General features: G+C 30.6%; 1 protein-coding gene across 1 annotated transcript; it reads left to right on the top strand.

The window, feature by feature from the left end:
* The first annotated feature begins 10,320 nt into the window (after nucleotides 1-10,320).
* On the top strand, nucleotides 10,321-19,099 carry LOC105777142 (importin beta-like SAD2). Its single transcript, XM_012600226.2, has 22 exons — nucleotides 10,321-10,611; nucleotides 10,705-10,840; nucleotides 10,946-11,033; nucleotides 11,152-11,301; nucleotides 11,606-11,768; nucleotides 12,315-12,499; nucleotides 12,591-12,764; nucleotides 13,482-13,627; nucleotides 13,707-13,830; nucleotides 13,918-14,098; nucleotides 14,207-14,366; nucleotides 14,542-14,583; nucleotides 14,793-14,911; nucleotides 14,992-15,190; nucleotides 15,592-15,723; nucleotides 16,304-16,407; nucleotides 16,565-16,744; nucleotides 17,209-17,348; nucleotides 17,489-17,628; nucleotides 17,824-17,987; nucleotides 18,069-18,201; nucleotides 18,319-19,099. The coding sequence occupies exons 1-22, from the start codon at nucleotides 10,522-10,524 to the stop codon at nucleotides 18,480-18,482; spliced, it is 3,114 nt and encodes a 1,037-aa protein (XP_012455680.2). The 5' UTR covers nucleotides 10,321-10,521; the 3' UTR covers nucleotides 18,483-19,099.
* The last annotated feature ends 6,396 nt before the right edge of the window (nucleotides 19,100-25,495 follow it).

The following is a 25,495-nucleotide window of genomic DNA, read 5'->3' as shown; positions in this document are numbered from 1 at the left end:
AATATCTAATATCGCCCTTCATTCACCAACTATTTTATATGCATAATGATGTTTTTACTATTTACACACCACTTATATACTTTTCTTGCATTAAGTGGCATAAGTCAAATCGAGTATTAATGTAGTTTGAGATGGTCCAAGAAATTCTAACAAATCCGTATAATATGGATGAGTTTCATTGCATTGATTTGCGTTTTGGTGGGGAGCATAATTGGGCAATTAGGTTTCTATAGCAAGTGTTATTGTGCGACAATCATTTTTACATCACCAATAGGGTGCAAGGGTTGAGGATTGAATTTGCAACTTCAGAGATGCATATAGAATGGTTTAGTAAAGACAATACCCCATTATCTACTGGGAGAAGCTCCATTACCTCAAATAGATCGTTCAGTGTCTAATTGTTGGAGGAAGAACACAAAAGCGTGTGCCACAATTTAGCATATCAATCCAACTCCAATTTAGTGGTAGCGTTGGTAGCGTTAGAAGGGCTAAATCAACAAGCTTCTTCAACCACATGCAGTTTAACCGACACCGTCTAATTCCATTGAATTCTCCCTTAATGGCATGACACCTAATAATTGCTCGCAGTAATACTCCGTGTCGATGCAATTAGGTCTAATTATTGTCATCTCATATATTGGAAGGCCGATTATTAATGCGACATCTTCCAGAGTAATGATCGATTCCCCACAAGGCAAATGAAATGTAAAATTTTGCGGCCTCCATCTTTCGATCATGGCAGCAGCTAATTCATGAATGATAATAAAATTTTCCATTTTAGGCACCCCATACAAATCGACATCCTCCAAGCGTCATTTGATAAGATCATCGGGAGTTAAGAACTTTAAGTTTTATTAGGGAAGGAAATTTTGGTCTATTGACTGTTTAAAAATCACAAACAAATAACTTTACAACTAGAAAAGTCCGTATATATATACAATAACTAATTATTATTATTATAAAAAATTAAACCCGATATTTTACCATATCCAAGGCGTAATTGGCTATTGGTTGATCATTTTCTCACTGGAGCTAAGTAAATAATAATAAAAAAAATCTAACAGTTGTATGGTTAAATGTCTTGATAACTTGAGAGTTTGAGAGTATTAGAAGAATTTGGGTGAGAAAAAAAGAGGAATAAGTGGAGTTTTTATAAAATGAAAGTCGACAATCACCATAGTCGACTTCCATTGTATTAATTATAATTGTTGAGCCAATTGCGAAAGAAGGGTGAACTTACTAACCCTAAAGTTGACAACCACTATCGTCGAGTTATTGTGTATAATACTTATGTGTGCTTCCTTCTACTAACATGTAGAAGTTTTATGCACGGATAAATGTGTTGATTTGATAATACATTAAACTCGACAATCCTAATTGTTGTGGTAGTGCTAGAAAGTACTTTGAGAAATAAGTTTCTCTTCTACCTATTTTAGTAAAAAATAAATATAATATAATATAATATAAAAGAAAAAACAATAAATTGGTCATATTTTCAATTTTAAAATACAACTTTTCAATTTTAAATTTGATATATAGGTTTTTTAATTTTAAAATTTAAAATTGTAATTTATTAAAAATGTCTTTTAAATTTTAAAATTGTCGGAGGTTATGTTTTTTTTAAATTTTAATAAAATGATAAATCATTTGGTTTAAAAATAATTTTCTTCACTTTTTAATTTACGTGTTAATTAAAGAGAACATCAACATAAATATTTACCTTGTTATATATTTTCTTACCCATAGTGTATATTTAAAAAAAGTATTATACTAGTTTATTTGTATTAATCTTTTAGTAATTTCCAAAATTTTAAATTGGTAAGAAAATTTTTAAATGTAGTATGTTTTGTTGTTGTATGGTGAAAAATAATTATTAAAGTATATATATATATATTATTTTTATGAAGTTTAAAAGAGTATAATTAAATTGAAGTTAAAAGTAACAATAAATTTCAAAAATGTGTAATAAATCATTTAAAATGTAATAAATTTTTATTTAGTTAGTGTGAATTGTTATAGATGTTTAAATTCAAAAGTATAAAATGAAATTTTAGTTAATTAAGGGTCTCTTTGGATTGGTATTTACTTTCAATACGGTGAGCTTAGATTTCTTTATGTCTCACGCTACAATATCGTTCTGATATGAATATAGACAACATTAATTACTTAACATTTTTACTATTTTATTTTAGTTTAAATTAAATGCTAAATTTAAAGAAATAATTAAATGGTTACCTAAACTTGTTCTTGCATGTTTTTTTATTTAACCTTTTGTTTAATTTATAAGTAGTGATTATTAAAATCTATTAATTAATTTCGTATTGGAAAATGATAAAGGAGTACTTTTTTAATTAAGAAAATGAACTTGTAAAATTTGAAAATGATGAAAGTAATGTGTTATTTGATGAAAATAATGTTGTTTTTATATAATAAATAGATTGGAGTTAAGGTAAATGGTGTAAGCAATTTATAATATTCAACGTTAATTGATATTAAACTGAATCTAAATAAACAATGTTTTGAAATTATTTTAAAATATAAATATTTTAATAGTAAATTTTGTGAAATTCTACTTTTATATATATTTTATTTTTAATTATTGAAATTAGATTGTTAACTAAATTTAAAAATTGAGATCACTGAATAATTTATTGTAACGTTACATCTACTTTAAATGTACTTGTGTATTTAATTGGAGAAAAATAATGATAAATTTAGAAAGACATTTTCTAATTGGCTTTAATATTTATAATCACTTATTATGTAAAATTGTAAATTGAATTATTGAATATAAGCAATAAAAAGATTTATTATGAAAATACAACTTGCATAACACTTAAAAATTATATAAAAAGGTAGAGGGGTTTATGTTATAATTTTCCCCTCCACAAATGGTTTTTTATATAATGCTTAAAACTACTCATAATTAGGGGTGTATTTTGTGCAGTTCGATTCGGTTCGATTTTTAGACAAAAATTGAATCGAACCACTCCATTTGATTTTTAACTTTTGAAATCGAAACCAAAACAATATTAAATAAAAATTGAAATATTTGAAACTAATAATTGCAGTTTGATTCAGTTAAGTTTGGTGATTTTTAACAAATTCGAGCTTTGTTAAAAAAAACTTGTGAATAATTATTTTTTTTCACAACAATCATAATACATGCTCTAAATTAATTTATATATAAATATAGGCCTATTTAAAAAATGAGCTGGGTCGAATTCACAAAATGACAAAAAGATATACTATTTTTTGTTGTTTTAATGTTATTTTCTTATTGTTTTTCCTATTTTACTACCATTTTACTATTATGTTACTACTATTTTATGGTTATTGTTTGGATATTGTATTACACTTGTTTTATTGTTAATTTTGTTATTATTTAAGAGGCATTTGTTTGTTAAGTTGCATCTATCTTAGTGTTATTTAAGTATACATATTTTCCAAAATTTATTGGGAAATATTTATTTTAATGTTTTTAGTATTTTTGATGTATTATATATATTAAAAATTATATAAAAATAATATAAAAAATTAATATGGGCGGGCCGAGTCGGGGCTAGGTTTAATCATTTTATCTGGGCCAAGTTTAGGTAATATTTTAGGCTCATTTTTCGGGCCGAGCCCTAACCTAGTGAACATACCTAAACTTTTGGTTGGGTCCGGCCCATGAGCACATCTAGTTGATATCATCCAAAGTTGTTAAAAGGAAAACTTATACATGAATCATTCATAAGTCTAATGTTTTGTTATGTCATTTATTTTAATTAGTTGTTATCTTTAATTAATTATAATTGAGTTATTGCAATATGCCATATAGCAAATTAAATTCATACTGTCAAATATATATAATTGACAAATTGTGAATAATTATTTTTTTTATAAATAAAATATTATAAAGTTTAAGAAACTATTTTCCTAAAATTAGACTTATGATTATAATTTTTTTAGAAAGGTAAATTCATTAATTCATTCAATAAATGGAACCATACAATTTAAAGAAAAAAAATAACAAACACTCGTCATAGACGGTGAAGTAAAAGCTCCATCGGTTTTAACCTCAACATCAATAGAACATTATGACACGTTGACAATTGGCTTTGTCACAACTCAAGCATGACATGTCACAACTCAAGCATGACATATCTGGAGTGATTGCAAACGCTTAATACAAAATCAGCCCTGGATGGTCCAAAGCGATGAGCAAAAATCGACAAAAGAATCGAGCATTCACCAAACTAGAAAGGACGACAACAAAATCATCTTTAAAATCACTTGTAAAAATAAGATTACATACATAAACAAGACTAAAAAATGTGCTAAAAGAGTAGACAAAAACTTCTAAAACTGAAGACTTATTAAACAATGGAAAAATAAACAAAAAACATATAAAACTTAAGACAATATGGGTCCAAATCGACACGTGAAATCATTTATTATTCTGAAATACTCTCAAAACAAACCAAATTAATAAGTTGACGAAGAGCCACCTACTTTCTAAGAAAAACTATTGGTGGCCGGTGGAGTTTTAGTAAACGACAGACACCATCATCTGTCCATCACAACTGGTAAAGACAACAAAAATACCCACAAAATAGATCTGCAAATTAAAAAGAGAGAAGACACGTGTAGTGAATGAGAAGAAGAAAGAAAGAAATTGTTGATGGGAGAGGAAAAAGGCGGACGATATTCAACCCGGAGGCTGGCATCGTCGTTGAGTAAAACAAAAGATAAGAAGTAAACAACTTGAAGAAAAAAAGAGAAAAGTTTTTAAGGTTTTTCTTAACATGTGACAATTATGATTATAATTATAATTGTTATATTTAAGAAATGATCTACTTACTCTAATATAAAACTATACTTTCATAACTTTAACTTTTGTATGATCATATCTATTTTTTAATAATAATAATATTAATATCAATTGAATTAGTCTATATAAACATTGAAATAATCAATTTATTATTCTTTTAGGACCATTTCTTCAAATATATATTCATTTTCTTTACTACATGCTAAAGTTTATAGTGTGACACATTAGAAATTTAATAACCTTGTAATATATATGGTATATAGATTATATGATTAAATATTAGATTAGATTTTCTGTAAGAGTAAGATTTTGGGTGATTAAGATATTGAATTTAGATACCAATTCTAAAAATAAAAACCAACTAAAAAAGGTGTATTAAATAAAATTGTCAAATACCAATATAAAATGTTATATATTTGGGAAACTATAAAATATCATTAAACTATTTTTTCGTTCTATTTTAGTCATTGAATAATTAATTTTTTGATTTAGCCATTCAAATTTTGAAATCAAATATTTTGCTATTCTCTCATTAGCTGCCGTTAGATTAGCGACGAGAAAATTGATGTGGGTTTTTTATTGGCCTAATAACAAATTTAGGGCTCCAATATTTACACATTCTATCGATTTGATTCTAAATATAAAATATTCAACAAATTTAGCCCTTAATGTTTACAAAATTTTCAATTTAGTTCGATAAATTTTTTATAAATTTAGCCTTCAAAATTTATAAAATTTATCAATTTAGTTCTAATTCAAAAAATTTTAAATGATAAATTTTCAATTACTATAAATTTAATTCTAACTCTAAAAAATTGTCATTTAAAAATTTAATTTCACAAATTTAGATAAAAAAAATGATGCTGGTGCTTGACGTTGCACATAGAAACATATCCTTGATATTGCTTATAACCAGAGCATTTATCATTTTTAGGATTTATATTTTATAAATTGATAATTTATAAATATATATTATCAATTAATTAGATGATGAAAAATTATAGAAAGATTAAATAAAATAAATCTAGATGATTTAATTTTTGTGATGTGTCGATTAAATAAATAAAAATATAAGAAGAGAAAATATGTGATCATTATTGGTTTGTTTATCCAATTTTGGTGTAAAAATAAAATTCTCCATTGAAAATATATGAATTTAATAAATGGTTAATCTTGGTTGTGTAAGTACAAATTTTCGGTGAAGAAAATCTCGAACACATGAACGAAACTCAAACAGAAAAAGAAGAAATAGGACAAGGCTCCAAGGCGTGTATCAAATCACTATCTTTAAGGTTATATTCACCCCCACCTATCTTCGGTTGTAATGGCCCAATATTGCCCGGCCCAATAAATAGTAAAAAAAAAAAATTAAAAGTCCATTTGCAAATAAACAATCCAATTACATTATCCTAAATCAACCCGAGCCCAAAATACTCTAACCCAGTTTACATGGCCCGATTCCAAGTGAAACCCTAGCCTTCAAGACTTTACGGTCTTGCGCCATGAATTAACCAGATCCTCAGCGTCTTTGCGCCTCAAGTACCAAGTCTGCGCGTGTATGTCACCGTACGGCCTCGCACCTGCAAAGGACAAACAAACGAGCAACGCAACTGAAGCAGCAGAAAAAAAAGGAAGAAATAGAAAAATAGAGATAGCAAAGAGGATTTTGAATTATTTTCTTTATTATATTTTGTATTTTCGGCTATATAAAGCCAAATACAACACTGTTAAAAAGGGGGTTTTTTTTTTTTGAAAAATCAATAGAAAAGAAAGAGAACATATAGCAGAAAGGGGAAGGTGATTTCATTTTTTTTCTTCGCATTTCTTTGTTCTTTTTCTTGGCTCTTTTGTTCATTAACAATACTGTAATAAAAGAGAAAATAAGGTTAGAGAGCGAGGAGTTTACCTGTTTGGCCGGATCTTCATTTGCTCCGTCGCAATCGGAGTCAGGCGATGGTTTAAAGGCCTCTAAGCAAATCTTTTCTGAATGGCACAAATGGAAGGGGGTTTTTTTTGGTTTCTGATGCGGCGCAAGAAGGATTGTTTAGGGTTTCTTATGTTTAGTTTTTTTATTTAATGCTGATCATTGAAACGGTGCCGTTTAGACCTTGTTTCAATGGTTTAAAACGGCACCGTATTGAGCTTACCCGATGACCCGACCCAGATTGCGGCTAGATCCGCGTGTTCTGGCATGGGGAGGGGTATTTGCGCGACAAGCCCCTCTTGTTTTGTGGGGTTTCAATTTGATTTTCTTCAATCTTTTGATTTGAATCGCTTATTTGATTTTGTTTGCAATTTGATCCACGGTTATGCGGCGCCGTTTTGAGTATTTCAGTCTGTAAGCCAAAGAGGATTTTTATGTTAAATTTCTATAATGGTCCCTGCGATTTTCAATGGTTTTCAACACGGGCGTTTGCTCATTTATTTTAAAATTAACCCTTAGAATTTTGTTTGAACTCAAAATAGATCTACTTTCATTAGAATAATTAATTTATTATCATTAATTTCATTTGTTGTTATTATATTTAATATTCTTTATATATATATATATATTAGTTAACTTAATTTTCTATAAATTTCTTATTATGCATTATTATTTTATACATTCATTACTTAATTTTATAAATATTTTATATATGTTTTAGAGATTACCTTAATGTACATACCTTTTTGTTTTGATTCACGTATGTATAAATGTATATAATTAACTTCAATTTTTTAAATAATACTTAATATTTTTATATATATGTATATATAGTGTTTTTAGTATACGTACGTATATATATAATAATATGTTATTAATTTCAAATCTTTTTATGTATAGAAATCTTATTCCTTTTAAAGTTGTTATTTTATTTCATTTATTTAACTTTTATATATTTTATCATGTATATACTATTATTTATACTAGATTTTATTTTCATAAATCAAAATGTAGGTATTAATTTTATGTTATTCGTTGATTTTATTTCCTTTTTATTTTTCATTAAAATTTATTCAAACCTTTTACTTGTTTTTAGTCCAACTATCAAAATTGTGTCAAATGTTCATATTATGTATTGTTATTATTGTTTCTTTATTTTATTGTTTTGAAGTTTTTTATATCGATTATTAATCTTTTGGTTGCACAATTATTAATATAGATGTTTGTATAACATGATTGAAGAATGTTTGTGTTAGCATATTACTTGCTTGATTGTTTCTAGTATAAATTTAGCTCGCTATTTATCTTTTGTTTTATATATTGCTTTTCAATTATATTGTTTGTAAGAATTAAAATTCATTAAAGTGTTATAACCATTTTATTTCATAATTCCTAAAAAGTTTTATGTTCATAGCTCCCGAGAGAATTGTGCCCTAACTTACTAGGCTTCAATTCTTCTCGATGAATTTGAATAGCCAAGTGTTTATTATATTAAAACCCCCAACTTTTAAAATAAAGCTTTTGAGACTTCAAAATGTTGGATCCTAACTTACTGGATATGACATTTTGTTATCCCGATTTTAAAATAAAGGCAATGTTTGATGTTTAAGAATTTCTAAAAATTGAACCCTAACTTACTGGATTCTGATTTCTCGATTAATTTAAATAATCGAATAACCTTCTTAAAACACATTCTTTTAAAGGGACAAATCTAATTTCAAAGATTGGATTGATTGCATTCTAACTCACTGAGTGTGGCAATTTATTTCTGCGAAATGAGTTTGTCTTATCATTCAATTTGGTTTATTCAAAGTTTCTCGTTAAAGGATTGTATTCTAAAATCTTTTCAAGGTTTTGACATTAAGACATTAAACAATCAATTCGGTACCAATTTTGGGGGTCACGAGGGTGCTAACCCTTCCTCGTGCGTAACCGACTCCCGAACCTATTTTTCTCAAAATTCACAGACCTAAAATTATTTTCAAGGTGATCCGATCACACCTCAATAAAAGATCGGTAGCGACTCCCGAATTTTCCTTTTTAATAAGTCGACAACTAAATTTTTGTTTTTCAAAAAGGTGGTTTCGACATCGGTGTGCAAATGAGTTCCAAACAAATTAACCTTGAGAATACGATGAAGCCAATGACTATTTGCGTTTTGCACTGACGAGAATAGTCCACTGCGCACTGAGCAATGTATAACAAAAACTCAATTTCTACAAAGGATTTCTGCAGTAATACTTTATAAAATAATCTAATAATATTAGAAAATAAAGGAAAAAAAAAGAAAGAAAATTAGAATTTGTTAGTGTGTTTTCCAAATGAAATCTTATTCCTATTTATAGGAATTTTCATTTCTCTTCATAAAGACATCTTTCATCAATAGGTGTCTTTCTGAATAATAATGTCTTTAAAATAAACACATAATTATTCATTTAATATTATAACTATTCAAATAATATTATTTAAATAGTTAAATTTTTTCAAAAATCAAATAATATAATCTTTTAATTAATTACACCTATTCGTTTATAATTATTGAAATACTATAAATATTTGAAAATGTTCCAACAGGTTGATGGTAATTTGAAGGTTATATTTATTGAAAAATATTGTAAGTTTTGATGGTTAAATTTATTGAATTTTTAGAATTTGAATTAAATTGATAATTTTTGTAAATATTGAGGGTAAATTTTTTTAATATTTTATATTTAAGATCAAAATGATAAAATGTATATTGAGAGCTAAATTTGTTATTAAACTAATAAAAAGGCCGACATTAGCTTTTCGTCACTTATCTAACGATGACTAACTGGAAAGTGAATAAAATATTTGATTAAAAAATAGTGATTAAATAAAAAATTAATAGTTTAGTGACCAAAATAGAACAAAGGCAATAGTTTAGTGATATTTTGTTAGTATACCCAATATTATTAATTATTAAGGGCTAGTTTAACAATGCTTTTAAAAATACTTTTAAAAAGTGTTGTGGAAAAGTACTTTGAGAAGTGATTTTGAAAAGTTTGGTTTAAAATTTAAGTGTTTAGTATTGTTGTCAAAAGTGATTTTGAGAAATAAAATGTTCATTTTAGACATGTTATTATCAAGTAATAAATATATATTTAAATAATATTTAAATTAGTTAATATTATTATATTTTAGTAAGAATATAAAAATTATTATAACTTGTTGTTAATATTTTAATATATGAAATATAAATTTTAAATATTTTAAACAACAAATATTAATTATTTATAAAATTTAATTAGAAAAAATTTTTCTTATGCTAAATAAATTTTAACCATATTTTTTTAAAAAATACGAGTGAAGTGCTTTTTTTAAGCATTACTAAATAGGCCTAACCCAATAAATAATCATTTTCTTACAAGAAAACTGAACACAGTCGCCGAGAGATACACGTGCGGGCGGTTTCTCCTTTGCTAACTCTGGACTCTGGAGCTAAACGTCAAAACGACATCGTTAGAAAGTTGACTGCTTGTAAAAGTAAAACCAAGTAAAGTGTTGCTTTTTCAAGTTAAAAACAAAAAACCGTAAACCCTAATTTTTTAAATAGCCCCCCCTTTCGCTCTTTCTCTCAACCTCTAGCTGTCTCCCTCCGCATACTGCCATCTCTTTCTTCTTCTTTTTCTTATTTTATTCTTTTTTTCAATTTCCATCTCTTTCTCTCAAGTCTAAACCCTAGTCTCTCATCTCATTGTACTGAATTTGAGCAGCTAGGGTTTAGAATTGTTTTCCTTTTTAAAATTTTTTGATTAAAAAAATGGATCTTCCCAGTCTTACTCTTGTTCTTCAAGCTGCTCTTAGTTCCAATCCTGCTGAACGCAAAGCTGCTGAACAAAGTCTTAATCAGGTTTCTTTTTTTAATTGTTAGTAATTGATTTTGATAATTTGTTTTTAGATCAAATGATTGATTTATTGGATTTTGGATTTTGTTTGGTTTCAGTTCCAGTATATGCCTCAGCATCTGGTGAGACTATTGCAGATCATCGTTGATAATAATCGCGATATCGCGGTTCGTCAATTTGCTTCTATTCATTTTAAGAACTTCATTGCTAAGAATTGGGCTCCTCATGATCCAAGTATTCAAAATTTCAATCATTCTTTTCTTTGTATTTTTTTTCTGATGTTTATGTTTATATCTATGAATATGGACGTATGTATATTTTTATTTTTAATAAATGTAGATGAGCAACAAAAAATTTCTCCAAGTGATAAGGATGTGGTTCGCGATAATATTCTTGTGTATGTGGCTGAAGTTCCTCCTTTGTTGAGGTAAAATTCTTTGCTGGCCCCTTTTTTTATTGTTCTTTGAATTGTTTACTGTTTCATTGGTAGTGCGTGCAGATTACATGCGTAAGTTGTAAGATTCATCATATTGGCTTTGTTGCAGGGTGCAATTGGGTGAGTGTCTCAAGACCATTATCAACGCTGACTATCCGGAGCATTGGCTGCGTCTTCTCGACTGGGTAAAGCATAACCTACAAGATCAGCTGGTTTATGGGGCTTTGTTTGTGTTGCGGATTCTTGCTAGGAAATATGAGTAAGCATACACCATATTTTTCTCTTTTTGTCTGCATGGTTTCTTTGTTGTCGTTTTCATATCTTAATTTTCTTAATACAAGTTGCTCACTCAAGGTGATGGAAGTATTTGTTTAATTCAACTAGCACCTTTCCATGGCGTTAATGCTTGGTTGCAATATATGCTAGAAGGCAGCTTTCTCCATTTAAAAGTGTTATAATGTTTTAATACAAATAACAACTAATTGTTTCTCTTAATTTGGTGGTTGAAATTTTTTTCTTTTTTTATTGTAATACTAAGTTCATCATTTTCTTTATTATTCTAGGTTCAAGTCGGAGGAGGAGAGAACTCCTGTTCAACACATTGTTGAAGAGACATTTCCTCATCTTCTCAATATATTTAATAAACTTGTGCAGATTGACAAACCATCAGTGGAAGTAGCAGATCTGATCAAGCTTATTTGCAAAATTTTCTGGTCATCAATCTATGTAAGTTTTTAATTTACTGGTTTTATAGTGCATCTTTTTTGTATTTATCACTTGATCTGTTAATGGGGTGCTAAAGGGGAGCTTTTGACATGTATTTTACTTCTTTTTTATATTCATTCCTGTTTTCCATATTCTGTTTTTATTTTTACTTCCAACTTTTTGGCATAATTATGTAATGAAAATTTTCTTATTTGAGATTGTACCTATCATGGTTTGTACTGTTTTGATACGGATTTGTTTATCTTATATAGTGCTATTGTTATGAACTCTTGATCTCTCCTTATGTTATCACCAATAAAATAATAGGCAGTCTTTACTTTCTTTTTAGTTCAGATGTACAAAGTTTCTTAATCTATTACTAGCATGCTAATTAATCCAATGTAGAAAAGAAATTTTTGCTGATTTTTGGAGCTGCAGGAAAAATCACATGCCAAATATTTTGTGCAAACTTGTATTATATTTCTACTACAGCTTGTTTCCTGTGACTTGTTTTTATGAGAGTTGTATGATTCATATGCCATCTTTGGGCTATTGTCTAATTTTCAGTTGGAGATTCCAAAGCAGTTACTTGATCCAAATGTGTTCAATGCTTGGATGATGCTTTTCTTAAATGTTCTGGAGAGGCCTGTACCTCAGGAAGGCCAGCCTTTAGATCCTGAGCTCAGGAAATCATGGGGGTGGTGGAAGGTGAAGAAATGGACCGTACATATTTTAAATAGGTTATTCACTCGGTATGTTTTTAAAATTGCAACATGGTTTGAAGTAATTTATGATAGGGCTCATGTTATTAGGCATTTTGTGATTTTGATGGCTATTTGATAGGTTTGGAGATTTGAAGCTTAGGAATCCAGAAAACAGGGCTTTTGCTCAAATGTTTCAGAAGAATTATGCAGGAAAAGTTTTGGAATGCCACTTAAATTTATTGGGAGTTGTTCGTGTTGGAGGCTATCTTCCTGACAGAGTTACCAACCTTGTTCTTCAATATCTAAGCAGCAGGTTCGCAATATCTTTCTGCATAAGTCATACCAATAGCTGGTGCTTTTGACAGTCTTTAGTCGGTGTAAGATGTTCATTTATTCTTTTGTTTGCCTGGCTATTATTTCAGGATAACTGGACCATACAATTCTTTAGGCTAGAGGTAGCCTGCATTTAACAGAAACAATAGCATTGCAGTAATTATTTTCTTTCCAGTGTTACCTGTTACTTTCTTTCTATTGCTAGGAGATAGAGAGCAATGTGCTGAGCTTCTTGATGGATTTATGATTACCTAAGCATTTAACAGAAAGAATAGCGTTTGCTTGGAGATAGAGAGCAATGTGCTGAGCTTGATGGATTTATGATTACCTAAGCATTTCTGAATCATATAAAATCGTGATTTTTCTTTGTAGTAGTGATAATTAGTCTTTTTTTTTGTCATGCCTAATTCTATTTCTCTTTCTTATAGTAATGAATTATGAAGTTTGATTGGGTCATTTCTTGATAAAAAATCATTATTTTATTATAATTTTATACTACATTTATAAATATATTTCCTGTGCTCTTGCTTTGTGTTGTAGAATTGTTTATTGGTGGCCTTAGTAGTTGTGTCAATATTCAAGACTATAGATGAGATCGCAGATTTCACTCTTTCTATGCATCTATAATGCAAGTTGTTTTAAAGTTTTCAGAAATGCTAGTGATGGATTTTGACCAAAAAATTTTTTTTATGTGCAGCATCTCGAAGAATAGCATGTATACTTTGTTGCAGCCACAGCTTGATGTCCTCCTTTTCGAAATAGTTTTCCCTCTCATGTGCTTCAATGACAACGATCAAAAGCTTTGGGAAGAAGATCCACATGAGTATGTAAGGAAGGGCTACGGTAAGCTACTATACCTGGTGCGTGTTACAAAACCCTGCACTGGTCAGACTGATTCATACATTAAATTTTTGTATTGCAGATATAATTGAAGATTTATATAGTCCAAGGACCGCTTCCATGGATTTTGTCAGTGAGTTAGTAAGAAAACGTGGAAAAGAGAATCTTCAAAAGTTTATTCAATTCATTGTGGAAATTTTCAAGAGGTATTTTGGAACTAACTGAGACTGGGAATATTGGTATCTTTTGATGTTAGTTTTATTTTGGTATATTCATGCTACTCTTTATTCCAGATATGATTCAGCACCAGTAGAATATAAACCCTATCAACAGAAAGATGGTGCCCTCCTTGCTGTTGGAGCACTTTGTGATAAACTGAAACAAACTGAGCCCTACAAATCTGAGTTGGAGCATATGTTGATGCAACATGTTTTTCCAGAGTTCCGAAGTCCTGTTGGTCATCTTAGAGCGAAGGTTTATTTTCCTTTTCTTTATTCCTGAAGACTTCTTAATCAAGGTTTCCAGGAGATATTTGTATGTGAGAATTTTCTTAGTTTTGTACTTTTGTGGTCTGGATATTAGGCTGCATGGGTAGCAGGACAGTATGCCCATATAAATTTCTCTGACCAGAATAATTTCCGCCAAGCACTGCATAGTATTGTTTCCGGGTTGCGTGATGCAGAGCTTCCTGTTCGTGTTGATTCAGTTTTTGCATTAAGATCGTTTGTAGAAGCTTGCAGAGGTATATAGCTTTACTTTTCTCTTTATTGTATTTTGTACAAGTTGGGTTTGGATTGAGCTAGCTTGAGCCAAATCTGAATCTGTAGTTTGATGGCTGATGGTTCTATCTACTCACACCTTTTAATTTTATCCCGAGTATTGAGGGCTTAACAGAAACGAATTTGTTTTGCATGCAGATTTAAATGAGATTCGTCCTATTCTTCCTCAATTACTTGATGGTAAGTGGTATTTGGAAGTTGTTTGTCTCATTAATGGTCTCTGATTATTGATGGTTGTTCAAAATTTACTGGGCTCTTTGGAACATTCTAGTTTTTGTTCTTTTCTCAACTTTTGTTTCACATACACTATTCTAGTCAACATTCACAGAGCAAATAGTTACTTTTCATTATTCAACTTAGTCAACGATTTGCTATTTCTTTTCCTTCAGAGATCTTTAAACTTATGAACGAAGTTGAGAATGAGGACCTTGTTTTTACTCTGGAGACTATTGTTGACAAGTTTGGAGAGGAGATGGCGCCTTATGCTCTTGGTTTATGTCAGAATTTGGTAATGCATGTTGCCATCATTTGTATAAGTACTAAATTTTGAATAGTCTGTACTTAAAACTATCATTTATCTGTTTGTAGGCAGCTGCGTTCTGGAGGTGTATGAACACTGCAGAAGCTGATGATGAAGCCGATGATCCTGGTGCTCTGGCTGCAGTTGGTTGTTTGCGTGCCATAAGCACGATACTTGAATCAGTTAGTAGGCTTCCACACCTTTTTGTTCAGGTGGAGCCAACTTTGCTTCCAATCATGCGAAGAATGTTGACAACTGATGGACAAGGTATGTAATGTGTTCCCCCTTTTTTCTCATCCCTGCTTTTTTATGTTTTTATTTTCTTAATAGTGATGCGTACTCTGGGGCAGGCAGAAACAAGAAGTAATGAGTATTTAGTACGAGTTGATGAAACAATCTAAAGTTTGAATGTGAAATGGGAATTTGCCTTGGTTTAATTCTGGTTTTTCCCCCTTAAATTTGTATATAATAGCATTGTTGTAAAGATACCGTCAAACCATTATGTCTCTAGGGTTAAGACTGTTTAAAAGAACTGATGTTTCTAAATCCGCCAAGTGAAATATAGAAGTGGAAATTGAATAGATTTTCAGCTGTAGCATTTCAATCTTACCAAAATTGACTTGTATAATATTGTATTTTGTCAATTTCTTTTTCATGGTCTTATGCAGAGGTTTTTGAAGAAGTCTTGGAGATTGTTTCATACATGACCTTCTTTTCTCCAACTATTTCATTGGATATGTGGAGCCTTTGGCCTTTGATGATCGAAGCATTAGCTGATTGGGCTATAGACTTCTTTCCAAGTATGGTTCCATTTGCCTTTTCCGCTTTTCTTTTCCTTTATCAATTCCAAATATGAATGTTTTTAAATTTTTTAACTAGACTTCACACTCAGCAGTTTAAAAATTTTACGGTCAGTGGTATGATAAGTTAGTGATATTACAGATCTGAAACTTGTGTTCAATGCATTTGTTTCTAATATCCTCATTGCCAAATAAATTGCAATTATTTTGTGTCAAATTTGTTGATAGAATTAATTATGTTAGTTTACTTGCTTGATATTGAATATATTTTTCATGGATTTTTACACAAAACAATCCTCATTATTCCAAGTTTTGGTAATTGGAATAGTTTCTGAGACTAACATGTGTAAATCTGGGATTGGACTGCCAATGCAATGTGGACCTTCAGATTGTTTATGATTGAATGTGCACATTTCATTTCTGTTGGTTCTCGTGGGTCCTTATAAGTATTTTATATGATAACAACAGAGAGTGGGGTGTTTCAGACTTTCTTTTTGTCCAATTTCAGTTTATCAGTATCTAGTTTTGAATTTATCTGTAATTTTTGAGTTGTTTCTAAGTAGTAACTGTTTTCATGCAGATATTTTGGTTCCTTTGGACAACTATATATCCAGGGGAACTGCTCATTTTCTTAATTGCAAGGAACCAGACTACCAGCAAAGTCTTTGGAATATGATTTCTTCTGTGAGTTTATTTGTGTTTATAAAAGCTGCCTGTAGATGGACAACTTTCCAGCAAAAATGAAAATGAACTAAATATTCTTCTGTTTTTATCTTGTAATTTTTCTTTATGTCAGTCCCTTCAGTTTATAAGGCGTATGCTCTTTGCTTTTCTTTGGCAGATCATGACAGATAAAAATTTAGAGGACAACGACATTGAGCCAGCTCCAAAGCTGATAGAAGTATTGTTTCAAAACTGTGGAGGGCAAGTAGATCATTGGGTTGAACCATACCTGAGAATCACACTTGATCGATTGCGTCGAACAGAGAAATCAAGGTTGAAATGTCTTCTTGTACAAGTGGTAAGGTGTCAGGACCTAGCTGTACTTTCTGCAAGTTTATGTCATGCTTCGGATAGTTATATCTTGTAAATATTACAAATTAGATGTTCCTTAATTATTCACTCACAAGGGTACTTAATGCATCAAATTTATACAACACAATAAGAAAACACTAGTGGATTGATTTATTGCCAATTTAAGCTAATTTTGATATGTTTTATCTGTCTCAAATATTATTTGTTGCTTCTTGTCTCAGGTTTGAAGTAACAGTGTCTGTTGTATCAAAATGTTCTTGTTAGGATCTAGACTGTTCTCTTATGTTAAAATTTGGTCTGAAGTGGCCATTGCCAGCAATTTACTCTTCTGGGCATAAATACTGCTATTGTTTTGCAAGTTGCTTTGGTTTTCTTTCAGAACACTTTTTGTTCCCGGGAACAGCATTTTCCTGTGATTTTCTAACACAATGCTGGTTTTCTTTAACCCAGATTGCCAATGCAGTATATTATAATGCGGTTTTGACACTCAGCATATTGAACAAGTTTTGTGTTACATTGGAAGTGTTCAACCTTTGGTTTCAGTTGTTGCAGCAAGTTAGGAGGAGTGGTCGACGGGTTAATTTTAAGCGGTCGGTAGTCTTGTTTTTGCTTTGAGCATCTTCCATCAATCCCCTTACAAGCCTTGCGTGTAACATTATTAATCTTATAATGAATCTTTTACATTTGGTATTGTCTGGCTCTGACTTTACAAGTTAACTGGGCTCTATAGGGAACATGATAAGAAAGTTTGCTGCCTGGGCCTTACTTCACTGCTTGCACTTCCTGGTGAACAGTTAGATGGGGAGGCTCTTGGACGTGTGTTCAGGGCCACCCTTGATCTCCTTGTTGCATACAAGGATCAAGTTGCAGGTCTTTCTCTCTCTCTCTCTCTCTCTCTGTGTTTAGGTGTGCATGGACAGGCGCACCTGCACTTATGAGTAGCTGTTGTGTGTGAACTTCATTTGCGAACTGTGTTCTTTTGACTTTGGCATTGCTGTCTTTTGGAGGTTTTCGTTTTCCATCTTTTGCCATAATATTGGATTTTCCTCTTATATATTTGAGCAGAAGCTGCAAAGGAGGAAGAGGCTGAAGATGATGATGGTATGGATGGTTTTGAGTCTGATGATGACGACGACGACGATGCTGATGGTTCTGACAAGGAAATGGGAGTTGATGCAGAGGAGGGCGATGAAGCGGATAGCATCAGGCTTCAAAAATTAGCTGCACAGGTATTTCCTTATTTTGATCCTTCTGGAAAAAGGATTCCTGGACTTTCAATATTGAAGTTCAGCTGACTTTGTTTTCTATAGGCTAAGGCTTTCCATGAAAATGATGATGATGACGATGATGACTACTCCGATGATGATTTTAGTGATGATGAGGAGTTACAGTCTCCAATTGATGAAGTGGACCCTTTTGTTTTCTTTGTGGATACAGTCAAAGGTAAATGTTTGATTAGCCTAAATTTTCTTAAATGCAACTTCTATTTCTTTTGATTTTTTCTTTTCGTTGTCTGAAAAGAGGACCTTTTTCTTCACTTACCCCCAATTTTAAATCTAGTTTTGCAAGTATCGGATCCTATGAGGTTCCAGAACCTTACACAGACACTGGATTTTCATTATCAAGCTCTTGCGAACGGTGTTGCTCAGCATGCTGAACAGAGGAGAGCAGAGATTGGAAAGGAGAAAATGGAGAAGGCATCTGCTGCCACTGTTGCATCATGAGTTGAGTTTTGGATTAAAATTTGAGTTTCATTCATTTAGAAGTGGTTTGATGAAAGTCTCATTTCATTTACAGCATTCATTGGTTCATATGGTCGTAGAGTTGATTGAACCTCATAAGGTTGAGGTTCAAGTGCACATAGTTTGTGATTTTGGTTTGGTGAGACTGGCAGATTCTTGGGCAGAAGATGCCCGTCTCAACCACTTTCTTGTTCATTTCTTTTCACCAGCCGCTCTTTTCCATTATTTCTTCACGTTTTGTCAATTTATTGGTTAAGGTTTTCCCAGATTTGTTGTTTCTGGGAGGCCGATCTTCTTTCAGGGAGTGTCAATTGCGTAGTATATCAGATGGTTTTTCTTTTTCATTTTTCTTTTTGATGATATTGGTCAACTGGTAGTCTACCCCCCCCCCCCAAAAAAAAAAAAAAATCCTTTCTGATTTTCCTTGTTAGGTATAGTTTTACCAATATCATAAAATATTATTATTATTTTGGTTTGGGTTACGGAGAGTTTTGGTTTCAGAGGGTTTATAGGTTGATGATTTGTAAGGAAGATATAATGACATTTATTCTTTATATTGTGGAATATATTATTTTTCATGAAAAGAAATTTAGATTTTACATGTTTGTCAGATTTTTACTAAATACAATAAGTATTGAGAATCATGTCTCATGTATTTCCCATACTGGTTTTACATTTTGTCAGAATTTACTAAAATGCAAACATGGTTAAATTCATACAATTATTTTGAATAAAAGTTTGAAGATTCTAACTATGGTGTTAGGCGAACAAATCAAGGACAGTATCGCATTGGTAAAAGATTGTTTTCTACTGAAATTGGTAGCTCGGTTTTGAATTTATCATTATTTTTAAATGTATTTTATATATGGATATAAATAAATTAAAATATTCATCAATTATATAATCAATAAATAAAAATTATCATTCAAATAAATTTAAAATTAATAATAAAAATTTGTCAAGGTGAAATGTTTTTTCTGATGATCGAGTGAATGAGTTTTCTTAATTATATTTTAATATTGAAAATGTCCAGTTTTTAAATTTGTTTTAAAATTATATTTTGATGCAGTTTTTTATTTAGTCAAGTTTTTATAGCAAAATAATAAAAATTTTATATATTTTTAATATTATTCATATATTGAATGATGTATTATGTTTCGAATTGTCCGGAACGAACTGAAATGATTGGTACGGATTAAAATTTTTACTGATATGAAAATATTAGGTATTCTAATTTAACATTGAAACAATGTGCGGAATTGATCACTACAAAACATATTCAATTCTAATTTAAATAAAGTATCTTCTATAGAAATATAAATTTTAAATTAAGCTCTTGTAGAGACGTTATAAAAACTGGAATTAAAAATAAATTCAAAATATTAAGGTTGTTTGAGAAAGTCTCTTTAAAAAATACTTGGAATATCTTGAATTACTTTGGCTTTATATTGAATTATTAATTTGGAATAATATTGCAAGAAATTTCATTGGAATTGGTAATTATAACTTCTGTAAAGCAATTGTGTTAATGGAAGAGTTTCCAATAAAAAAAGCAAGAGAACATTGTTTTATATAATATATGATTTAGGTCATTATTTGATAAACTAAAAATTAAGTATTACAAAATAAATATTGAATTTAAGTTATAAAATTTGTTTGGCGTATTACTTAAAATTAAATCATAACAATCGTTTGTATTTCTTGTCACAAAAAATTGTGGTAATTCGCAAGTATTTGGAATAACATCATAACAAGAATTCACTAGTATTTAGAATCATGCTAACCTTGAAACTGAAGAAACCATTTGAAATTAGGCTTGCCTTGAAGGCAGAGCAACCATTTGGGATTACGCTGATGATATAAGGTGAACCACCTTTTAGAATTACGCGAAGTATGTAAGGAGCAACCATTCAGTAAGAGATGTTTAGGATTGTGCTAAGTATGTGAGAACTGATTAACATTAATAATTAATTGATAAAGGGTTATGAGAATATTATCTTTAGAGCAACCGTTTAGTAAGATTGTGGCGCCCCAAACCTGACCGGGACAATCCGACCTGAATCCGACACGACACATTAGTCACCGAAGTGGCCCAAAACACAACATAACATTTCACACATCATTAACTGTTTGTTTTCTTTTTCAAACTGCAATGTAAGTCGCATGCATGCATTCAACTCATATATATAAGACATGAATAAACAATTGAAACCTAGTTGCATGCTTTTTCTAACAAAATTTACTCAAACGAGGCATAAGGGCAAAAACGTCATTACATGTCTAAATTATGCAAACACACGTGTTTCATCGATTTAAAGGTACATTTTAATTCTAAAATATTTTTAGGAACATTTGGCAAAGAATCGGTTTAATTCGATTAGCAATTCTTAGTTAATTTTAAAAAACAAGTATCTTAGGGACTAAATCGAAATAATGAAAAAGTATTAAAGATAATCTAATTAAATAATTATCAGTAGATTTACAAAATTAAGCATCTAATACCTTGGTATATGAATTTTCAAAGCATTACGTAAACGTTTGGGACTCCAATTATGTCACCAAAATCTAAGGACTAAATTGCAAAGCTGTGAAGACATGTCATGGACAAGCCAGACGCCACGTCGAGAAGATGTGACGCAGCACGTTGGGACGAGCTCTGGAAGGGGTCACAACGTCGATCCCACGTTGGGATGTCATCTGAATGACGTCGAGACATCAATTACAATTCCAATTTAAAACTTGTATTTTTCAAGTTTAAACACTACTACACATATCATTTCATGCATTTGACGCTATTTCTCACTTCAAATGTGTTATATTACCTTCAAACAACAACTGGAACATGCTCACATACACCATAACATATCATAGCGAAATTTGACATATTATGTAACCATCATGCTAGCAACCATACTTTTACTCCAACAAATCATTACTCAATATAACAAACCAGCATCTTAAGGTTTCCTAATGAGCCTAAATGTCCATTTTGAACCATTTGGTCATTTTAAACATGCTCAAATTTCCAAAATACTAATTTAAGCCACCACACGAGCTCGCCGGCGCCATAGGCCAGATAGACAGTTTGAGAGAACAGGGGTTTGAATTTTTTTTAAAAAGGTGTGAAAATGATTTTTTAAAGAAAATTTTGGTTTAAATAAGGACACCAAACGACGCCGTTTTGCAAGTGGGGCGCAGATGCCAAAACGACATCGTTTTGGCCCTGGCCCGTGACCCGACCCGTCCGCCCTTAGGATCCGCGTGTTTCTGCGGTGAAGGGTATATTCATGCGTTAGGCCCTTCTGTTTTCGCACCATTGAGCAATGTGGTCCCTTTTGTTTTTTTAAATTTTGCCATGTAATTTTCTTCGTATTCCATTTTGGTCCTCGTCGAAATATTGCGTATTGGGACTGGGGATATTTCCCAATTGGTCCCTCGTCCTTCCAGCACGCTTTATTTCAGTCCCGGGCCTTTACTTTTCTTTATTTACAGATTTAAACCCCGAATGTTGTTTTAAGGTTTAATTTAGTCCTTTTGTATTTTGTTTGTTTTATTATCAATAAATATGATATTATTTATTATTAGTTTTTATTTTCCCTTTTATTTATTTATTTATTCATTATTATTATTTTATTATATAACTTAGTTTTGGATTACTTTTTATTTTTATTTTATTTGTTTATTTTTGTTATATATATGCATATTTATCTCATCGTATCATTTTATTAATCATTATTTATTTCTAGCTCTTCGTATTTTCAAATTATTATTATTATTATTATTATTATTATTTGCTCATTTTAAATCTTAGATTTAATTATAGATAATTATGCACATTTTATTTATATGCTTACATACTTCTGTATTTTATATACTTTATAATTTATATATATCGTTATATACATTTTTATAATATATATACATACATAGATATATGTGTACATATTTTTATAATTTATCTATATATATACGTATATACCTACTTGTATTTTTATATATATTTTATAATCTATACATATCTACATACGTACCATATTTTCATATACATATATATACATACTTACATAAACTTTTATATTTAATAATTTTAAAATGTATATATATACATATCTTTCTCATATTTTCATAATTTTATGTATCTATATACATGTATATTTCCTTCATATATACATACATATTTTTACATTTTATAATTTTATCTATTTTCGTCATTGATATTATTGTTTTACTTGTTGTTCATTTATTTATTTATTTATATGTCCTTTTTTTAAATGTTTTAGTTTTTTATTCCCTTGTTATTGTATATACATAATTGATTGGATTTTTCTTTTATTTATTTTTGTTTTTGCTCATATTATCTTTATTCACATTATCATGTTTATTATTCCATTATGCATATTAACACCATACTTCAAAAAGAAAAAATTTTCTAAATAAGGGAATATTTTGCGTTTGGAAATTCGAGAAAAACGTGCCCTAATATGCTGGGTTTCGATTTTTCTCGTTCGACCAAATGACCAAATATCCTTTTAAAAATTTCAAAATAAGGCAATGTTTTGCGTTTGGAAATTCGAGAAAACGTGCCCTAATGTGCTGGGTTTCGATTTTTTCTCGTTCGACCAAATGGCCAAATATCCTTTCAAAAATTTCAAAATAAGGCAATGTTTTGCGTTTGGAAATTCGAGAAAACGTGCCCTAATGTGCTGGGTTTCGATTTTTCTCGTTCGACCAAATAGGCAAATATCCTTTTAAAAAATTTCAAAATAAGGCAATGTTTTGCGTTTGAAAATTCGAGAAAACGTGCCCTAATGTGCAGGGTTTCGATTTCTCGTTCGACCAGATAGCCAAATATCCTCCTAAATCTTAATCCATGTCATTCGAGTTTTTCGAGGACCGTATTTTAAATCTCTTTAAAGTTTTCAATTTTCGACACTAAGACACTAATTAATCAACTAGGTACCAATCTTGGGCGTTACGATGGTGCTAATCCTTTCTCGTATGTAATCGACTCCCAAACCTGTTTTTCTGAATTTCGTGGACCAAAATCGTTGTTTTAATAAAATCAAATCGTTTATTAAAGACAACTACTTTTTGAGGTGATACGATCACACCTCATCAAAAAGGATTGGTGGCGACTCCCATTTTTGTTTTTATTTTCAAAATCCAAGTCGACCCCTTTTTATCAAAAAAATGGTGTCAACAATATTCATCAAGAAAACATAGCATGTATCATCAATATCATTCTTAAGCATCAAAATATCCACAATAAAAGTCCAAAAACATTATCAACAATCCATGAGTCTAGTCCCAAAATAACAATCCACGTTGCCTTTATTCAAAGTGTTCAAAACCATAAAAAATACTCAACCACGATTCCTTGCGCGGATCACTTCCTTGCCCACTTCACACTCCCCGAATGCACTATTTTTATGTAGAATTTAAATAAAGGGTGTGAGCTTAAACAAGCTCAGTGAATGTTAAAAAGTAACACCGAGCATACACAATAACATAAATTAAGCAAGAGCATACTAAAAGTAAGTACACAAACACTTTCTCGTCATGCCAAATCATCATTTTAATGTTTCATTTTCTCACATAGGACAAATATATATTCTTTCACAAGACACTTGAGTAAAAAATTATACATTTCCATTTTGATTTATTGGCTCCTTGAGACTATGAAACATAAGTGAACCCCATCGCACAAATTGAATAAATGAATCTCCAACACACTAATGCCTCAAAATGTCTGACATGTCTCACAATCCTATTACATGCCAAGTATATCCAACAGTTTCAAGAGATCACAAGGCCAACATATCCACATTAACACATAATTATCTATTATTTTATTACACAATTCCTCTTTTATTGATCATCATATACGCAACACTATCACTTTCACATAACATGCTTATCATACTCACATTTGATGCACTTACAAATGCTAACGCAATGCTCAATAAGCCACAATCTCATTAGATCACATATAAGTGCATTAAAACCAGTAAATCACATAACACTTACTAACGCAAATCACGTATCACATGTTTTGCTGCATCAATTACCACACCTCATAACACATAATCACCATTTTGCAAAATGAGGCAAAAGGAATAGGAATGCTTACTCTCGAAACTTAGGATAGGTGTTTAGGCTAACCTAAGATCCCGATTAACACAATCACTGCAGCAAAAAGCGCCGCAAAAAAGTGCCACTATAGACAACGCCTCTAAATTTTGCGGCGTTTATGTGACAAAAATACCGCTATAGAACATGACCTTTAACAACACTTTTATCACAAACGCCGCTAAAGAGCATGACCTTTAGCGACGCTTTTATCCGCTATAGAACATGACCTTTAGCGGCACTTTTATCACAAACGCCGCTAAAAGTACCGTTCTTTAGCGACGTTTATGAAAAAACGCCATTAACTTTGGCAGATTTATAACATTCAATTTTCATCCATATACAACCCTTCCTGTAACATGAAATCCAACCAAAAACAAATAATCTAAATGATACTTCAAATTCAACGAAAGATATATGATATAAATTGATAACTAAAGTATAATTCAAAATATTCTTACAATAATGTTAAAAGTTACAATGTTAAAAATATTCTTACGATAAGAAAACAAATGTCTAAGAAAACAAATATCATTAAGCCCACTAGCTTTCCCTAATAGCTTCTTCAACTCTTTCCCGGACTTACTCAGTCCTCCTTGCTCCTCATCCTCTTCGTCTTCATCCTGAAAGAAAACAGAAAATGTTATCTACTACTCAAAGGAGACTAGATTCCAGTCATAATGACGCTTTATAAATGATAAAAAAGGCCACCTCTACCAACAGAAGAAAGAAATTGTTTTGGTAGGGAAAAACACACACACATACACAAAATCAAGCAGTAACTAGCAAAACTTTACCCTGAATATGGTACTATACAATCCAAATGATTCTTATTTGTAAAAAACCCGTGGAAGTAAAAGTAGACT

The sequence above is a fragment of the Gossypium raimondii genome, chromosome 10, assembly GCF_025698545.1.
Source record: "Gossypium raimondii isolate GPD5lz chromosome 10, ASM2569854v1, whole genome shotgun sequence".
Lineage (NCBI taxonomy): Eukaryota > Viridiplantae > Streptophyta > Magnoliopsida > Malvales > Malvaceae > Gossypium > Gossypium raimondii.
Note: the sequence above shows the minus strand (reverse complement) of the source record. Positions and strands in the feature narration are given on the sequence as shown.